Raw genomic sequence first — 15,962 nt, forward strand, 5'->3', positions numbered from 1 at the left:
AAGGTATTACAAGATAATTTGGTTCTAATTTATCAACTGAGTTTATAACGTTGATTGGCAACCGTGAAAAGTTTCTAAAGCTAATGTTTCAAGCGTAAGCCCTTCGTCGGAGTGAACATTATCAACTCAGTTGACAAAACCAAATTATCATTTTAGAAGATTCCTTGTTGTCTAGTATCATCACACAATGCAAACCACAGCTGAGAAGTGAACCTGACATTCTATTCTTTGGTAGACATACCATGTTCTTCAATATTAATACAAGATACCTAGCTTCTATTTCAAATTCAAAACTTTGTGCAAACTTTAGTGATTGTTTAGAGTTTCTTCACAACAAACCAACAATCAAAGAAATAAAAATATCAAAGAAATAAAAATATTAAAGACATAAAAACTTCTTATGAGTGTCTTGGACCAAACAAAGGGTTGCTGCACAAATCAAGAAGCTTTATAACCTAGCCCCTATACTCCCAAGGTCAGATTTAAAATTTTTCCTTCCAGCTGCCATCCAGTTACTTGTGTACTAGTTGAGACAATTTTCGTGTTAAATCAAGTTGAAGCTTTCTATCCCTCACACCTGTTTGCCATAAAATATCTTGATATAGAATAGAAGGAGTCGTTTGTTACTCATTTCTGGAAGTCAGAGTTGGATGTTGAAGGCTAACGCCGATGATGTAAAATCCTTTATCAGTTTTTTACACCAATGTGACGTTTATTAATTTGAAGCTCATTTTTTGCTGGAGGTTGCAACATTGATAACCTCCTTTAGTTTAGATGAAGTTTCTCAGAGGCAATTTAATCAACAATTTCAAAGAAAACTGAACAGTAAGATTTTCAGCAAGAAGCCGACGTTCATAAATGTGAGCACACCAATCAGAAGAGAGGAGTTCACAGTTGTATACAAGGAAATTTTGGTGAGTTTTTAAGGTGTAGCATGCACATGCAAATGCATACTGTAGAAGTTATTTAATTCATTTATCAGTCATTTCAATTATTTTTCAGAGTCAACAATTAGATAGGGGGCTTTTCTACTCATTTCCACTTCTCTGAAAGATTAATTAAGTTTTCTCACTATTTTCCAACAAAGGTTCTTGCAAAGGTTCCTCAAGATTCAACTGGATGTGTTTCCAGTTAATACACTCATTTCTTTCCTCTGACTTATGTGGAATTTTCCCACTGGAATGTAAAGAGTGAAGCAACCTCAATGATCTTTACATTTGATCAAGTCAGCATTTGAGCAACTCTGAACACTTAACATGTTCAAAACCTGGATGACATGTTGCCCCTCAGTTGCAAACTTTCAGGTCAGAGGAGCCCTCATAGTTTCTGCAAAACAAAAAAAATCATTTGTGTGGTGCACAAAAAAAAACAAGTAATAACACAAATACTAACAACATGAAGCATTAAATTAAACAAACAAATAAATAACAGAATAAGGAGAATTTGCATTGTAGTTTAAATGCTTTTTTGAGCCAGTACTAAAATCAATTTCAATCAGAGAAAGCAATGTCATTACAACAAATAAAGACAATTTTAGCAAAAGAGAAACCTCATGACAGACAGCAGAGCTTTGCAGCAAATAAAGAATTAAGACAAAAAAACTTTGAAAACAAATACAGAAACAAAGTTAAGATAGAGAGATGTCCTCAAGAAAAAAAGCAAAAATCATAGCATAAGCAACCTTCAGAAAAGAGATATGATATTGAATTTGCAAACTTAGCATGGGAAAAAACAGCTTCTGTACCCACTCTCTTCTCTATACATTGTCTTTGGTACTGACAAGCAGAATTTGTTTAACAATCAAAGCAACTCAAGTAAGCAATCATTTCTCTAATTCTCATGATCTTAAGAGAAAGATTCAGTGTTACTGTAAGAAGATATTAGAGGCTGGTCACTCTGACAGCCAGTTATTAAAACAAAGTTTAACCCTTGTTCATCCAAACTGTGCTGTAAACAATCTTAAACTAAGCAGAAAATATCACCTAAACATCAAGGTTTTGCAAAACTGTTAACTGGGCTTATATTTGATCTAAAACAAAGATCTAGTGACTTCAAAAACTTCACCTATAGGGAACTGTCAAAGTCCATTGATTGCCAAAAACCTGGGCCTAAATTAAACCTTCTTTCACTAACCAACTTTTGGGATTTAACCTTTAACTCCCTTGATCTGATTGTTAATTCTCCCCCCTAGTTGCTATACATTTCCTTGTAAATAAGTTAGAAGAATTTGTTGTTAATCAAAACAGCAAATTTAACCTGATAAGTTTGAGTTTTCTCACTACCTGATTGCAGGATAGTGTAAAGATATTATTGGAAAAAGTTCATCACTTCTAGGAGTTAACCTTTTAAATCCCGAGATCTCATTAGTAATTCTCCTTACTGTCTGCCATATAGTTCTTGTGATGTTAATTTGGAGAATTTGGTGTTGGATCAACTAATAACCACCTTTTACATATTTTTTTCTTTTTTCTCATCACTTGTTAGTCTGTAGAGCAGGCATAATTTTGGCTAAGTAATTTCATAATGAATATTATGGCCACCATCTTTGATTTTAATGGCAGTGGAAGGCTGGGGAGAGTAAAATTTATACCAAGGGGGCAGTCGAGGGTCAAAACATTCATATGACTAAGCATCTCATGATCATATGAGAGGAGGAACTTCCCTCAATGGAGTCTTGCCAATCAGGGAACGAACACATACAGATTTTGATTTCCTCCATGGTGGACTAGCTTTATCTGGCGTGTCAAGGTTTCTTTTGCTAGTTTTCACTGGCGTAGACGTTGTTGTAGTTGCGTTCTTGACAAAGTGGTACAATTGGCCTAAATTTCAAATCTTATGGCTACATGGGTCGCAAACATGATCTGAAAATCTCAAGCTATCTTGCACCAAGGAAAATCCAACTTGACGAACAATTTCGCTCAAAACAACTCCAAAGCACTCCTTCTGTTTTGAAGGTTTGAAAATATTATCTGATGAAGAGTGGCTCTGCTTGGGGAGATTTCCGAACTGAATTTTGAAGGAAACTCCACAAAGCCTACAGTTGTCACTCGCACTCTTACTGGACATTATGCACTATATGTAGCTGGATATGACAGCTCGGCTCCACATGTGTTGGTTTTTGCTGGAAGTCATTGTCAACAACTTTTAAATAAACTCATTTTTATTGGTTACCTTCTTATTTCCGGAAATGCAGTGAAGCGCAACTAATCAGGGGGCATAGGGCATTTTAACAGCCTCTTCAGGCAGGCGTCTTTTCTCCCCTCCCCCACCCCCTACCCCCACCAACCACTCTAACTGCAAATCAAAAATGGCTGGTTGAACAAATGATCACAAGCTTTTAGCGTTAGTTTGCACTAACAAGACACCTGCACTGCACGCTAATCACTTGTCTGCTTAATATTGTATTGATATTGTAAGGAGGAATTATGCCATGGTCACTCGTGGGTGTTAAAGGGTTAAAGGGGTTTAAAGAGTTAAAGCATGGCCAGTATTTCTTTACCTGTTTTCCTGACTTCTGAGGCACCCTGCAGTCTAGCAGCAGAGTAAAATATGATGGGAAGGAAGCAAAAAAACACTGTAAGAGCCACCACAGAGACCAGATCATGGAAAATTTTGACACAGTGAAAACTTTTGCTCCAGTGCTGTCGTGTATAATTCATCTGTAATAAAATGGCAGATTTACTTAACAATTAAAAAAAAAACGATAAGAAGGGTTAGCAAAATCTCTCAGGTAAATTTCAGCACTCTCATTAAGTAGCTGCTAAAGGCTAACATACAGTCAATCTGGCAAAATCATACCAGCCCACCTAGTATCTCTTACTCAACAGCCAACAACATTTGTGAGGAAGTAACACTTACAGAAGCAGACACATCAGCACAAACTTTGAGATCATCAGAATTTGCTATACTCTTGTAGAATTCCTCCAGGGCAGAATATGGCTTTCTACAGTTATCACACACACTGTATACTCCTGATATGTTTTGATGTGACCCATTTACTGGCACAGGAATTGTGTGGTTCTAGAAATCAAAATTGACTTGTACACATTATCATTTAAGGGTGATTGGGCAATTCTATTTCTCATGAATTGCCATTTAAGTTTTTTTCATTTGTGAATCATGATAAAAGATTATAAGATCCTTTCATGTCCATGTAAATGAATTTCTTAATTTTAAAGTGACCTGTGAAATAGGAGTTGAATTAAAAATGATTTGTAAACCATTTTGATTTACGTGATGAATTTTGAGCTATTTAACTGTTTTGAAAATGAAAACATTGTTCTCCAACAGCCATAGTTAAGTTTAGACCAGGATTTTGGCAAGAGATGGACTTCATATGGATCGATAAAAGTCATATAACAGACTAATAATCTTTTGTAGCGTGAGGATGGCTAGAAAAAGTAAAATATCAATTGTCTTGAATTTTGCGTGAACATGAGAGAGTTTTGGATATTATTCGTAATGCCCAAAAAGGCCCAACATTTTTACATGACTGACTTTTACAAAGGGTATTGGTGACCCTTGATAAGTATTCACAAAAAAGCAACCGTGTTTTTAAAGAGAAACACTATAAAAATGTCTTAATAGGGTCAAATTTACTTGATTTCCCCTCTTTGAAGATTGAACAAATATCTAATAGTATACTCTTTTTATCTGAGAGATGAAGAAAACTTTTCCAGAAACTGCAAGATTAAGTATGTTTCCAGGAGAGTAGGTATATGAACACAGATGAGTGGAAGATTACCCTGGAATTGTTGAAGAAACAGTGCTCTACAGCTTCCCACTTTTCAAAAAATTCAGTAATCTTTGGTTTTACATACTCAGGTGTACCATCAACATCATTGTGAAAGCAATCTACAATAATAATAGAGAAACTAATTTGTGAAAAGTAAGAAATAAGGGAACCGTGTATCTTCTCTGATTTTGCATCCACACTGGCCCCCTTAACCCTCATATCAAATTTGTAATTCTCCTTACTGTCAACTATACAATTCTTGTAATGTTAGCTCTGAGAATTTAGTATTGGATCAACTAATTATTCCAAAATTGATATTTTTCTTTATTCTCATCACTTATCTGGTTGACATTGTATTGATATTGTAAGGAGAAATTCTGTCTTGGTCACTCGTGAGAGTTAAATGGTTAAGGTGGTACAGGAAGCTAACTTCACAATTTCACCCAACTTTTATTTTCTGGTAATTACATAATTACCCAATGAGACTGGTCTGTACTAAATTTTAAGTCTCAGAAGTGATTCATTTACAAGATATAGGTGAAGAAATTTTGTTTCTAAGATCTGTTTACCACAAAAACCAAGACTATATACTGATATGAAATGACAAGGAGTATTGATGAGTTGCTTGTCTATCACCAAGTTAACCCCTGCATCTTAGCAGATGCCCCTGAAAATTTGCCAGTTGTAATATTCCTGGGTGGAGAGAGGCTCCCTGAGGTAAAGTGTTTTGTCCAGGAACACAACACAATGGCCCAGCCATAATTTTACATGTGGAGCCATCAGTAGTCAATATTAGTGTTATCAATGCAAAACCCCAATTATTACCTGTCAATTTTGAAGAATATATCTTACAGGAAATAGCATTTGCTCCAGAGTTATTGACCTGTGACTCTAAATTATCCATTTTGAGTAACAAAGAAATTGTGTCCTAATACTCTTGTGTCTCCCTTGAAATGAAACCCTGTCTGACTTGAGATCACAATAAACTGAATCCAAACTAGTTTTTGGCCCAAAACATCTGGAGAATCCTACCCCTTTGGCTAACACATACCTTGCCACCCAATGTTGGACAGTATCCTCCTTCCTCCCCCCTCGGGTATTTTATCATGGGAGAGGTGGAAATAGCATATTTCATGACTAAGGGGATTTGCTGGGAAAGTGTTTTTTCCTTTTAAAGTTGATCAGGAAAGTTCGCTTTTGTCTCAGAGAACTTTTTTCTTTTCAAGATTGTAATCATAAACTCTATTAAGCAGCTCCCTCTGCCATTTAAATGCTGCTGGTCTGCTTACATTATTATCACAGTCATGAAACAACTCTTTGGGACGTTGTCCGCTTACCGACCTGGACAGTGAGAGCTTGTCCAGAGATTTACCACAAAATCATACGCAGATTCCACAATCTGATGCTGTTCCCCCATTACCAAGTCACCGTGGCAAGTGTCGTTATCTACAATAGTCCTGTGTATGTTAAGTACCGCGACATAGGCCTTATTACAACTGCAGCAAAAACGGAAAGGACGAGAATGCTGTATAGCACATGAAGTGAAGTTCGCCGCTGCGTGGGCAAAGTTCGTCAAATACTTGTGGCAGCTTACCCTTACTTGAATTTCTTGGGTCGAAGGGAGGAGAAGCAAGGGCCAAACTATAACAAACATGGACCAACGAAACACGACACAGGACGCCATTTCTTTCCTGAAAGTCACATCTTTGTCAGGCGGAACCTTTGCAACACTAGAGGAGGAATGGTCACGACACAAGCAATCACAAGCATGTCATGTGACGCAACACGCGCAACAGGAAGTCGGGAGGGGTTGGTAGCTGGTAGCTGAGGCTGACGTGAGACTAATACCTCTTTCACCGAGTAAACCGTTGCACAAACCGATTGAAATCGGCGAAAAAATATTCTAAAGTAGTCTGCAAAACAGGCCTAATTTGTTTTGGCGTTTTTCACGCGAGCGAAGGAAAGCTTGATTGGGGACACGGAAAACGCGAGGCCACGCGCGGGGAGCGCGCGTTGCGACTCGCACGCCTGATAAGCACTCCAGACAGACCTCACTTTACCAGTAACCTGCACTAAAAAGCAGATGTTACAGACTGAAAGACCGCTGTATTCTACTGCTGGGGTAATGTTGATGCTGAAGTTATATGAGGCAACAAACACCAGAATTGACTGCCCTTCGATTTCCGTAAGATAAAAAAGTGTCTGGAGGGAAGATAACATCAACTAGCATACATTTCACAAGATTCAGAAACTGTATGTTGAAATGTCCGTTGACTTCTCAGCATTCTGACTACACTCACAAGAGACATTCAATGTGAAAAGTTTATTTTGGATGAGTCAGTCTTCTAGTATACGCATTCTGATACAATCTTAACATTTGAACCTTCAACTAAGGGTTCTACAGAAAGAACCAGTGCTACACCAGATACGAAAACCACTCAAAAACCACCAAAAATACATCCTTTAGATGTGGCCAATAAATGTGTGGAAACGTACTCATCATCCCATGCAGCAGCACAATACCCCGAGGAAAGTGTAAACTAACCTGGTTGCACTACTAATCACAAAGAAAAATTAATGGTTGTAATGATATTCTACAGGGAGTTGAGAAACAATTCGTTCCCACGTCACTGAAACGTTAGAAATTATATAATTCCTTAGCGAGATTAAAATCTTGTATACGACATAGAATCCGATATCAACACGTTATCAGATCCACATACGTTGAAATAGACAGAAGAATGTGTTTTAAACCGGAATTTACATCGTCCACCGATACTGGCGCCAAATACTGATTCTCTGGAATGATTATTGTTATGTGGGCTTAGGTGAAACAACTTAAACGAGGGGTTGAAAGATTCCTAAATTAGTACTCTTGGAATAGCTTTTTTGGGTACATTCACGATGACGTTTATTCGTGTCGTCACAGAAAACGAGTCGGATATTGTGTCCTTGGCTCTTCAGTGACCTTTCTCGAAGTGGTTGAGTAATACTTTGATATAAACACACATATAGATTGTTTTTGTATTAGCTAACACCAATAAAACGCTATAGTTTTTATTTCAGGAAAATTTTCGAACCATCTATTACAGCTACATCGAAAGATACTGGCTGAAGCGATTCTAGCAATTGGTTTAGAATTTCTTACCCAAGTTGCTTTCGGCGAATAAAGTTCTCAAAATGTTGAGGACTGACATCTGCTGTAAAGGTCACCCAATGTTTTTCTTCTAAATTGTGAAAAGGGTTGAAAAAAGACTGGTGGGTACGGAGAGTCAGGTTCGTTAAGGTGGCCTCTCGATTCCCTTTGTTCTAACGCTAGGTGGTAGAGCATGCGAAGCCAAAACAAGTATTAGTTTGTTGATATCCCACGAATAGTCTTGAGCTAGAAACCTCCTTTCTGGACACAATTCTTACTTTCACTTTACAAAGTTTCTGAGAGTTTTAATGATTTTCAAAAACAAGAAGAGCAAATTAAATGGATATTGCTACATAAATCAATGAGGCTGCGTGCTGTGAGCTATCTGTTCCTTCAAAACCATAATACTCTGTCGTTGATCTTCAGGTAACAAAGCGATCTGCTGATCAGTGAGGCTCAACACTTGCATGATAAGAGCCGCCTGCAAAGGGAATGAACAATGAAGTTTAGACCTCGCATATAAAACTGCATGCTAGCAAATCTAAGGGGTCAAAACAAAATTGTGAAATCTCATTGGTTACCTTCTCTTGATCCTGAGTTGTGACGTCACCACCTTGCGCAACAGGCCCCGCCGGTCCAGGATTAAAACCTGTTAAAATACTGCAAGTTAGAATCACAAAATGGGGCGTGTTGGACAAAACGCGAAACAGTTCCATTTTGCTTTAGTTGCAAACTAGTGCTTATTTAAAGGAAATACAACGAAATATTTCAATTTGTGAGGCTACATTTCTAACTCACTAGAATTTCCAAAAACTGTCTCTTCTTATAAAATGAATCTATCATTTTAATCAACTATTTTGACCTTCTAACAGTGGTAAGTTCGTTCAAAAACTTGTAAAAAATCTGAATAGACGCTACATAAGCATAAAGAAATTTAGAATTGGAAATTTTTGACCTCTTAGTCAAATACTGTTATTGGGGTAAAACAAACAATTGAATCATTTCCAAACACACAAGGCCAGTCATCTTCACTAAGTCTAACCCAAACCACGGTCTTACGCAATTAGTGGGCCTCAGGATTTCTCTGTATGAGGGTTGATTTCATCAAATAAATGTCCTTCTGCTGTTAGCTTTCGGCTCTCTTTTCACTGATCACAAACACAAATTTCCAGCTAAGATGAGGATTGTTTAGGACGCGGGTTTTTTAAACAACGGCTAAACTTTGTTTAAATAACCAGTCCGTAGAGTTGACAAGCTAAATATACAGCTGTAATGTTAATTTTTAGGCAATTCGTTCAGACCTTGAGGACCTCTGGGAGGTGGTCCCCCTTGGTTAGGACCCCACTGTTGCTGTGGTGAGTGGACAGGTCCTGAAAAACGTCCATCGTTTTGGGGACCTGGGGGGCCACGTTCACCACGTGGATCCCTTGGCCCACTTGGTGGTCCGTATCTTTGTTCAGGAGGTGGACCTCTTGGGTCCCTGGGCTGGTCTCTGGGATCCATAGAGGGACCTCTTCTATCATCTGCAAAAGAGATTTAGACAGTAGCCAAGGTTACAGCATTATCTAATGACACAGTGACTCACATCACACAGAGGATAAGAATTGTTTACATGCTCTATAGCAATTTTATGAAGTGCACCATTGTTTACATCTATATTGGATGGAAAATTTATTACTGAACTTGATATATCCTTCTGTGCCCCATAGACATAAAATTAGTACAGAGTGATGCCTGCATTAATGATAGCACACTATGCAGATTTATGCAGAAGTTCCTGCTCCTTTAACCTTAAATAAAGTTCTTTTGTAGAGGGGCAAACAAATTAATATTACAAAAATAAATGAACAAATACATAAATAATTATATGTATAGTAATACCCCTTTGTGGCTCTCTGTTTCTTGGGTCTCTGGGGTCAAAGGGCATGCGTCGATCTCTTGGGTCTCCAAACTGGTCTTGGGGAGGACCTCTATAGTCAGGACCCTGTGAACCTGACAAAAACAAAAGCTTACATCAATAAGAAAAATAAGGGTCAATGATATTAGATTATTATTGTGCCACTCCTGGTTTTAAGTGAACCATGAATCACTGGAATACTCTTTTGTTAAGATCTCCTCAAATGAAGTGTAATGAAGTGTAATGAAGTGTAATGAAGAATCCCTCCAGCTAAAAGACTGTTGAAAGAAACAGGTGGGTGGCAGAGAGAGCTTCAAGGACAACATCATCCATCCAAGGGCATTATTCCACAATATTCCAGCATGCTATGAGTAAATAATTAATTTTTAACCCTTTGTAAATTGCCAATTTTTGTTCATTGTGTAACTTAAAGGCCACCTCAGAAATACAGTAGAGAAAAAAAACATGTTTATGGGGTAAAGAAAAGGTGTGTAATTTTAAGTACTTTTAATTTGATTATCTCGCTCTTTTGTTTAGTGATATGAGTTATTTTTCCCCCTCATGCTAAACTGTTAAATGGTAAGACATATCCCATAAGATCACACACAAAAAACTTGTCCAAGGGTTATCACATTCATATACCTCTGCCTTCAGGTCCTCTCATGTCTGAATGAGGGCCCCTGTAGTCCCTTGGATCTGGTCCAGGTCCACGCATGTCTCCAAGAAGGCTCCTTATTTCACCAGGACCTCTATCAGGTGGGCCTCTCATATCTCCAGGACCTCTTTCAGGTGGACCTCTCATATCTCCAGGACCTCTGTCAGGTGGACCTCTCATATCTCCAGGGCCTCTATCAGGTGGACCTCTCATATCTCCTGGGCCTCTATCCATGGGACCTCTCATGTCTCTGTTTGGGGGTCCCCTCATGTCTGGAGGGCCCCGCATGTCAGGGTGCATTCCCCTCATATCTGGTGGACCCCGACTATCAGGTCCTATGGAAATTAATAAATAAGTATTAGGATTCTTTTATATGTTAGTGGAGCTAGGAAAAGATCTAAAGCCACATCTGTTTTAACACTCTGTTGATGAAATTTCTTTTCATACCTGGTCCTCTCATATCTGGTGGACCTCTAACATCTGGAGGACCCCTCATGTCCGATGGCCCCCTCATATCTTGAGGGCCTCTCATATCTGAGGGGCCTCTCATGTCACCTGGGCCTCTCCCATCAGGTGGACCCCTTATGTCTGGAGGACCTCTCATGTCTAGAGGACCTCTCATTTCAGGTGCTGATCCAGGTGCTGAGTGGAAGGGTCCAGGAGGGCCTGCATTATTTGGACCTTTTCTTTCCCCTAAAGGTCCTGCACGCATAAGTGGCTGAGGCTGTTGTGCACCTGTTGGTTGTAAAGGTGCTAAAGGTTCCGTAGGTCTGTGCAAGATGCCCTAAAACAAGGAGGAATCTTATTCAGGAGCTCATTATGTGTACAGGATTGTAGCTGACAAAATTGGGCTACTGACTGAAATTTCAAGTGAGACAGCTAAAAGATTGCATGACTGCAAGTGTGTAACCTCATCTTTACCATGCAATTGCAGGCCAAAAATTCAGCCAAATTCAGGAAGGAGCTTATCCAAAGTTTAAGCATAAAGTCCCTGATCCCTATGGCATCGCATCCAGCATCCACAACATATTTAATGCTAGAGTGTAACATAGTCTAGAACCATACAACCCCACAGGGCTTCTACCTTTGCTTTTTACAGTCACATACACCTAGCTGCAAAAAAAAATGTCATAGAAGAATGCAAAAGTAAAAATGGAGACAGAAAAAAAAAAGCCAAAGAGAAAATATTTAGCATATGGATTATCTTTGGATAAGATATTGACGGTCCTGAAACACATGCTTTGAAAACCAACTTAAGCTGATTTAAATTGTTTTGTATACATTTCTTTCTATTTTTTTGATAATTCTTCAAATACATTAATTTACCATTTTGGTGATGACAAATAACAAATTTAGAAAAATACAAATTCAATTTCTTTGGCTTTTTTTCTCTTTCATTCTCACTGTTTGCTTTTTGCTAGAACGATGAGAGTGCAATTAATCGTAAAACAAAATTTGTTCCTTGACACCAACCTGTGCAATAACAGGATCAACAATCTTCATGACAACCTGAGCCTGCAATAGGGCATAGGCAAGCTGTGGGTTTTGAAGTAACATCTGTCTGGCTTCTTCAGGGTTGTTTTGAATGCAAATCTGGCAGAGCACAAAGCATAGAGCTAGTTAGCAATAATTACTGCAACACTACAGAAAAGGAAGCAGTTTGTTTCCACATTTAAATTCAAACCAAAATAAACCTTGAACTGAGAATTTCTCGTTGCTTTCATCTAATTAAAATTTTATTCTAAGAAAAAAATTTAAAATGAGTGTCAAGAGTTAACAGGAGTAAGAATGGTTTTTTACTTCTTTGGGTTGTGATTGATTTGGAAAACTCAAACTATCCTCTTAACCCTTTACACCCTCATGCCAGTACAGGGCTCGAAATTAGCACTCGCAAACTCGCAAAATGCGAGTGGTTTTTCGAAGTTGCGAGTCTAAAAAATATCCTCTAGCAAACATTTGCTAGTTAGGTTCCTTCTTTTGCTAGTAAAAAAAAATCTTACTAGCAAAACTTTGCTAGTAGACAAAAAAGTTAAGTTCGAGCCCTGCAGTATGCATATTCTCCCTACTGTTTGTTATACATTTCCTATGACGCTAACAAGGAGAATTTGTTAAACAATCAAGAGCTTCATTATTTAGTAAGTGATTGTTTCCTTTATTCTTGTGACCTTTATGTTTGACCAGAAATTAGTTGCTAGTCACTCTTAGGGCCAAAGGGTTCTATACTTTCCTCAGGTCCTATATTCTCATTACCCTAATGTGTGATTTGGGGCAGATATTGTAAGGAGAAATTAGATGCTAGTCACTCTTAGGGTCAAAGGGTTAACCTACCAGGTGTACAACTATGACTGATTGTTAATTGGTTTGTGCACTTTATTCAATATTTTAGACTACTTGCTTGTCTTCATCTTGATTTCTTAAGTACTCTTTCAGATATTTTTTGTTTTGTGTTCTGATTAGCCATTATGATTACTATTGTTTTCAATGCTTTTAAAATGTACTTAATTCCTGCAATAGTTCAGGAGCTAAAAAGTTTTGCAAGAAAGGATCTTTATTGCTACTGCCATTGTGAGTGATTTACCTTCATCTGTTTCATAAGTTCAAACATCTGCTCAGGAGGTAAACTTGCCACAGCTTGTGTAATGGCTTCAGGTGCCTCTTCAGGAGCAACTGGTGGTCCATAAGGGTTTACTTCTGGACGACTGCTTCCTTCTATACCTTGTAATGAGAAAGAAAGTTGTAAGGTAAATATTGGCTGGTCTTTACCTAAGCCAAGCAGCCCCAAGGTACAGCAGCTTATCACAATTTTTCAGCTGGACTTGAGCTGGTGAATTGCTTCTCCTCTTGGATGTGATGCAAGTCCACTGTAAGTTACCCCCCTCTCCACTGTGAATTCTGTTAGATTTCTCCCATAGTTTGAGGTACCCAAGTATATCTCTCCTAGGTGGAGAGAAGCACTTTGCATTTCCCCTATGAATGCAATATGACAACCTAGTGAGGTTTTGAACCAGCAAGTCTCACCTCCCAGTCCAGAGTGACAATCAATAACCTACTGTTTCTCCCATGGAATAAGGACAGAGTAAAAAGACAACAACCTCCAAAAAAAATATATATATATATATTTCTCTGACAAAACAATAATACCATGAGGAAAAGCATAGTGAAAACCTAACATTTATAATGAGTCAGACACACAGTAACTTGCTAACCTTTCATTTCCTCCCTGTTCTTTTCTGAAGCAGCACTGTCAACTCGCAAAGCTCTTCCATTCAGTTCATACCCATTTAGATTTCTAATAGCACTCAAGGCAGTTTCCTGGTCCTTATACTCACAGAACCCATATCCTTTAGGCTTTCCTGTTTCACGATCAAATACCAATCTAATGATAAAATTAAAGTTTAAAATAATCACTCCAAATTATTACTTATCCCTCTATTGTTCAAAAGTAGAAAAATACTATTACATGTTATGCCTCACAAGTTTACACATCAGGGCATTAAATTGCATGCATAATTTACTTAATTTTCTTTCAAGTTTTTTGATCAATATACCAGCTACAGTACCATTCAAAGGTAAGTTGACAGTCCCTCGAACCTCAATCCTCACTTCTTGATAACTTCATGGATCGAGGCTCAAGTTGAGTTTCGAGACATTCAAGTTGAGTTTCTAGATGTTCGAGTTGAGTATTGGGTCCCTTGAAACTCAGTTCAAGGCATGCAAAGTTAGGAAATAAAGGAGTTTTTTGGCTATTAGTTTTATGGTGATTTGAAGTTCCTTATCCTTACCTTAATTCTAATCTATAGAATGAAAATCCATATGGTGTGCATTGTTGCTGATAGGGAAAAACTTTGCTCAAAATATAATCATGTGTAGTTCTGTGTTTTTGACAATAACCTAGCAAAGATTATTATTTTACTGCATGTGTGACCCTCTTCATTATCTTGAGCAAAACTTTGATTGAAATTCATGTGTACTTCTAATGTTTTGGACAATAACCTCATTAATGTTATTATTTTTTACTGTATGCGTAACCCTCTCTGTCATCTCATGCCTGAAAGTTTTTATTTATCATAGTGTCAAAGACGCTCTATCATATCCAAAATTTCTCTCATAAAAGATTAAGACTTTTCCTCATTCATTGTTCAGGTAGTAGTGAGAGTATTTTCCTCATCCATTGTGGAAATGCAACACTCTTTACCATAAAAGCCACTTTTTCAAGTCATTTAAAAATTAATTTTTACTGTGCAAAATATATTTGTACAGTTTTTTTTTCAGCTGACCTAAAGCTAACAACTGGTCCAACTTCAGAGAAGATCTCTTTAAGTTGCTCCTCAGATGCTTCATAAGGAATATTCCCAACTGAAAAGATAAAAACACGTAGCTTTAATATCTGAAATTGTTTGAAACCACATATAATTAGTCCTACAAGACCTCCGTTTCGGTAATTTACAAGCAGGGTAATGGGGTAAGAAAGTGAGAAAGATCAAGCATGTGGTGGAATTAGTTGTGAAGGAGATTTTTAAACCTCAATTTCTTCCATCATCATTCGAATAAACTACTTATACGTCAAGTAAAAAAATAACTGGACGTTAAATAAATTTTCAGCAAAAATTTCAGCAATTCGAATCCATTAAGAATTTAAAGCAACAGATCTAGCCGAATCGCCAACATTTCTACCATGGTGTAAACGCGCTCAATCATGTGGTAAATATTCATTAATTGCCCCACTAGCGCCTCTGTTATTGAATAAAATTAAAATATTGGGCATATAACGCACCAAAAACTGAACGCAATGATCTATCTGAGGCAACACCGGCTTGCTGCTTCGCTTGATTTTGTGCTTGAGGAAGACCTGCCACTGAAGCCGCCATCTTAATGTTCATCTAATTGAATACCCATAAGCCAATGTAGGCATGAAATGCTAGTCTTAGTCTCTGAAATGATGACGACACACAGGGATACAAAACACGGTGACATCGACCGTCAGCAGAAGCCGTAAGCTGATCGTGAGAAGAATATTTTCATTCCACTATCTTTGCCAATTACTCAAATAGAAATTGAGTCAATGAAGGGACGTTATCAGGACGAAAATTTAAAATTTCTTCCCTAGTTGTTTCCGTTGTGTTCCAGTTCCATTGCGTCACAAACGTCAAGTTTCCTTTATAGAAATAAATAGCTACTTGAACTCACATTAAAATTTGGGGCCTGGGTGGGTCCCTAAAATTTATAATTTCTCGGCTCATCGGTGTGAAAACTTAGTTTTACGTCTTAGATACCAAAAATTATGATTAGCAATATCTACTACGACTGCTAAATATATCACCATCAAAATGGTAAACAGCAGCTCCGAGTGGTAGCCAGTTAATGTCGAAAACTCATTAGGGGAGATATATCTAACGGCTAATTCTTCCCCCTAAAGCTACATCGACATTTCCGTCATTGCCACAAATTTCCAATCTCCCTCCCCCAAGAAGTAAAACGCTTCGATGCAAAACTGAAATTTTTATCCTTAGGGAGAATGTCGCCGAAAGACCCAACCAAG

At 37.9% G+C, this 15,962-nt stretch overlaps 2 protein-coding genes across 2 annotated transcripts; both read right to left on the reverse strand.

Moving 5' to 3' along the window:
• Positions 1–201: 201 nt before the first annotated feature.
• Positions 202–6,479, reverse strand: LOC131778253 (osteopetrosis-associated transmembrane protein 1). The gene is made up of 5 exons (XM_059094652.2): positions 6,077–6,479; positions 4,745–4,854; positions 3,859–4,020; positions 3,500–3,659; positions 202–1,326 (listed from the first exon to the last, which is right to left on the reverse strand). The coding sequence occupies exons 1-5, from the start codon at positions 6,417–6,419 to the stop codon at positions 1,301–1,303; spliced, it is 801 nt and encodes a 266-aa protein (XP_058950635.1). The 5' UTR covers positions 6,420–6,479; the 3' UTR covers positions 202–1,300.
• Positions 6,480–8,142: 1,663 nt separating this feature from the next.
• LOC131778240 (cleavage stimulation factor subunit 2) lies at positions 8,143–15,424 on the reverse strand. The gene is made up of 11 exons (XM_059094636.2): positions 15,198–15,424; positions 14,701–14,779; positions 13,630–13,799; positions 13,002–13,138; positions 11,897–12,016; positions 10,871–11,207; positions 10,411–10,758; positions 9,753–9,863; positions 9,173–9,394; positions 8,453–8,520; positions 8,143–8,352 (listed from the first exon to the last, which is right to left on the reverse strand). The coding sequence occupies exons 1-11, from the start codon at positions 15,301–15,303 to the stop codon at positions 8,230–8,232; spliced, it is 1,821 nt and encodes a 606-aa protein (XP_058950619.1). The 5' UTR covers positions 15,304–15,424; the 3' UTR covers positions 8,143–8,229.
• Positions 15,425–15,962: the final 538 nt, after the last annotated feature.

Source organism: Pocillopora verrucosa, chromosome 9, assembly GCF_036669915.1.
Source record: "Pocillopora verrucosa isolate sample1 chromosome 9, ASM3666991v2, whole genome shotgun sequence".
NCBI lineage: Eukaryota > Metazoa > Cnidaria > Anthozoa > Scleractinia > Pocilloporidae > Pocillopora > Pocillopora verrucosa.

Bases quoted from the DNA above. Each gene is read 5' to 3' on its own strand.
- LOC131778253 (XM_059094652.2), bottom strand. From the start codon at position 6,419: ATGGCGTCCTGTGTCGTGTTTCGTTGGTCCATGTTTGTTATAGTTTGG. The intron at 4,021-4,744 runs GTAATCTTCCAC...TTTGATTTCTAG, and splicing joins GTTTCTTCAACAATTCCAGG to AACCACACAATTCCTGTGCC. The intron at 3,660-3,858 runs GTAAGTGTTACT...ATTTTATTACAG, and splicing joins GTGCTGATGTGTCTGCTTCT to ATGAATTATACACGACAGCA.
- LOC131778240 (XM_059094636.2), bottom strand. From the start codon at position 15,303: ATGAACATTAAGATGGCGGCTTCAGTGGCAGGTCTTCCTCAAGCACAA. The intron at 13,139-13,629 runs GTTAGCAAGTTA...TCTCATTACAAG, and splicing joins GAACAGGGAGGAAATGAAAG to GTATAGAAGGAAGCAGTCGT. The intron at 10,759-10,870 runs GTATGAAAAGAA...TAATTTCCATAG, and splicing joins ACCAGATATGAGAGGACCAG to GACCTGATAGTCGGGGTCCA.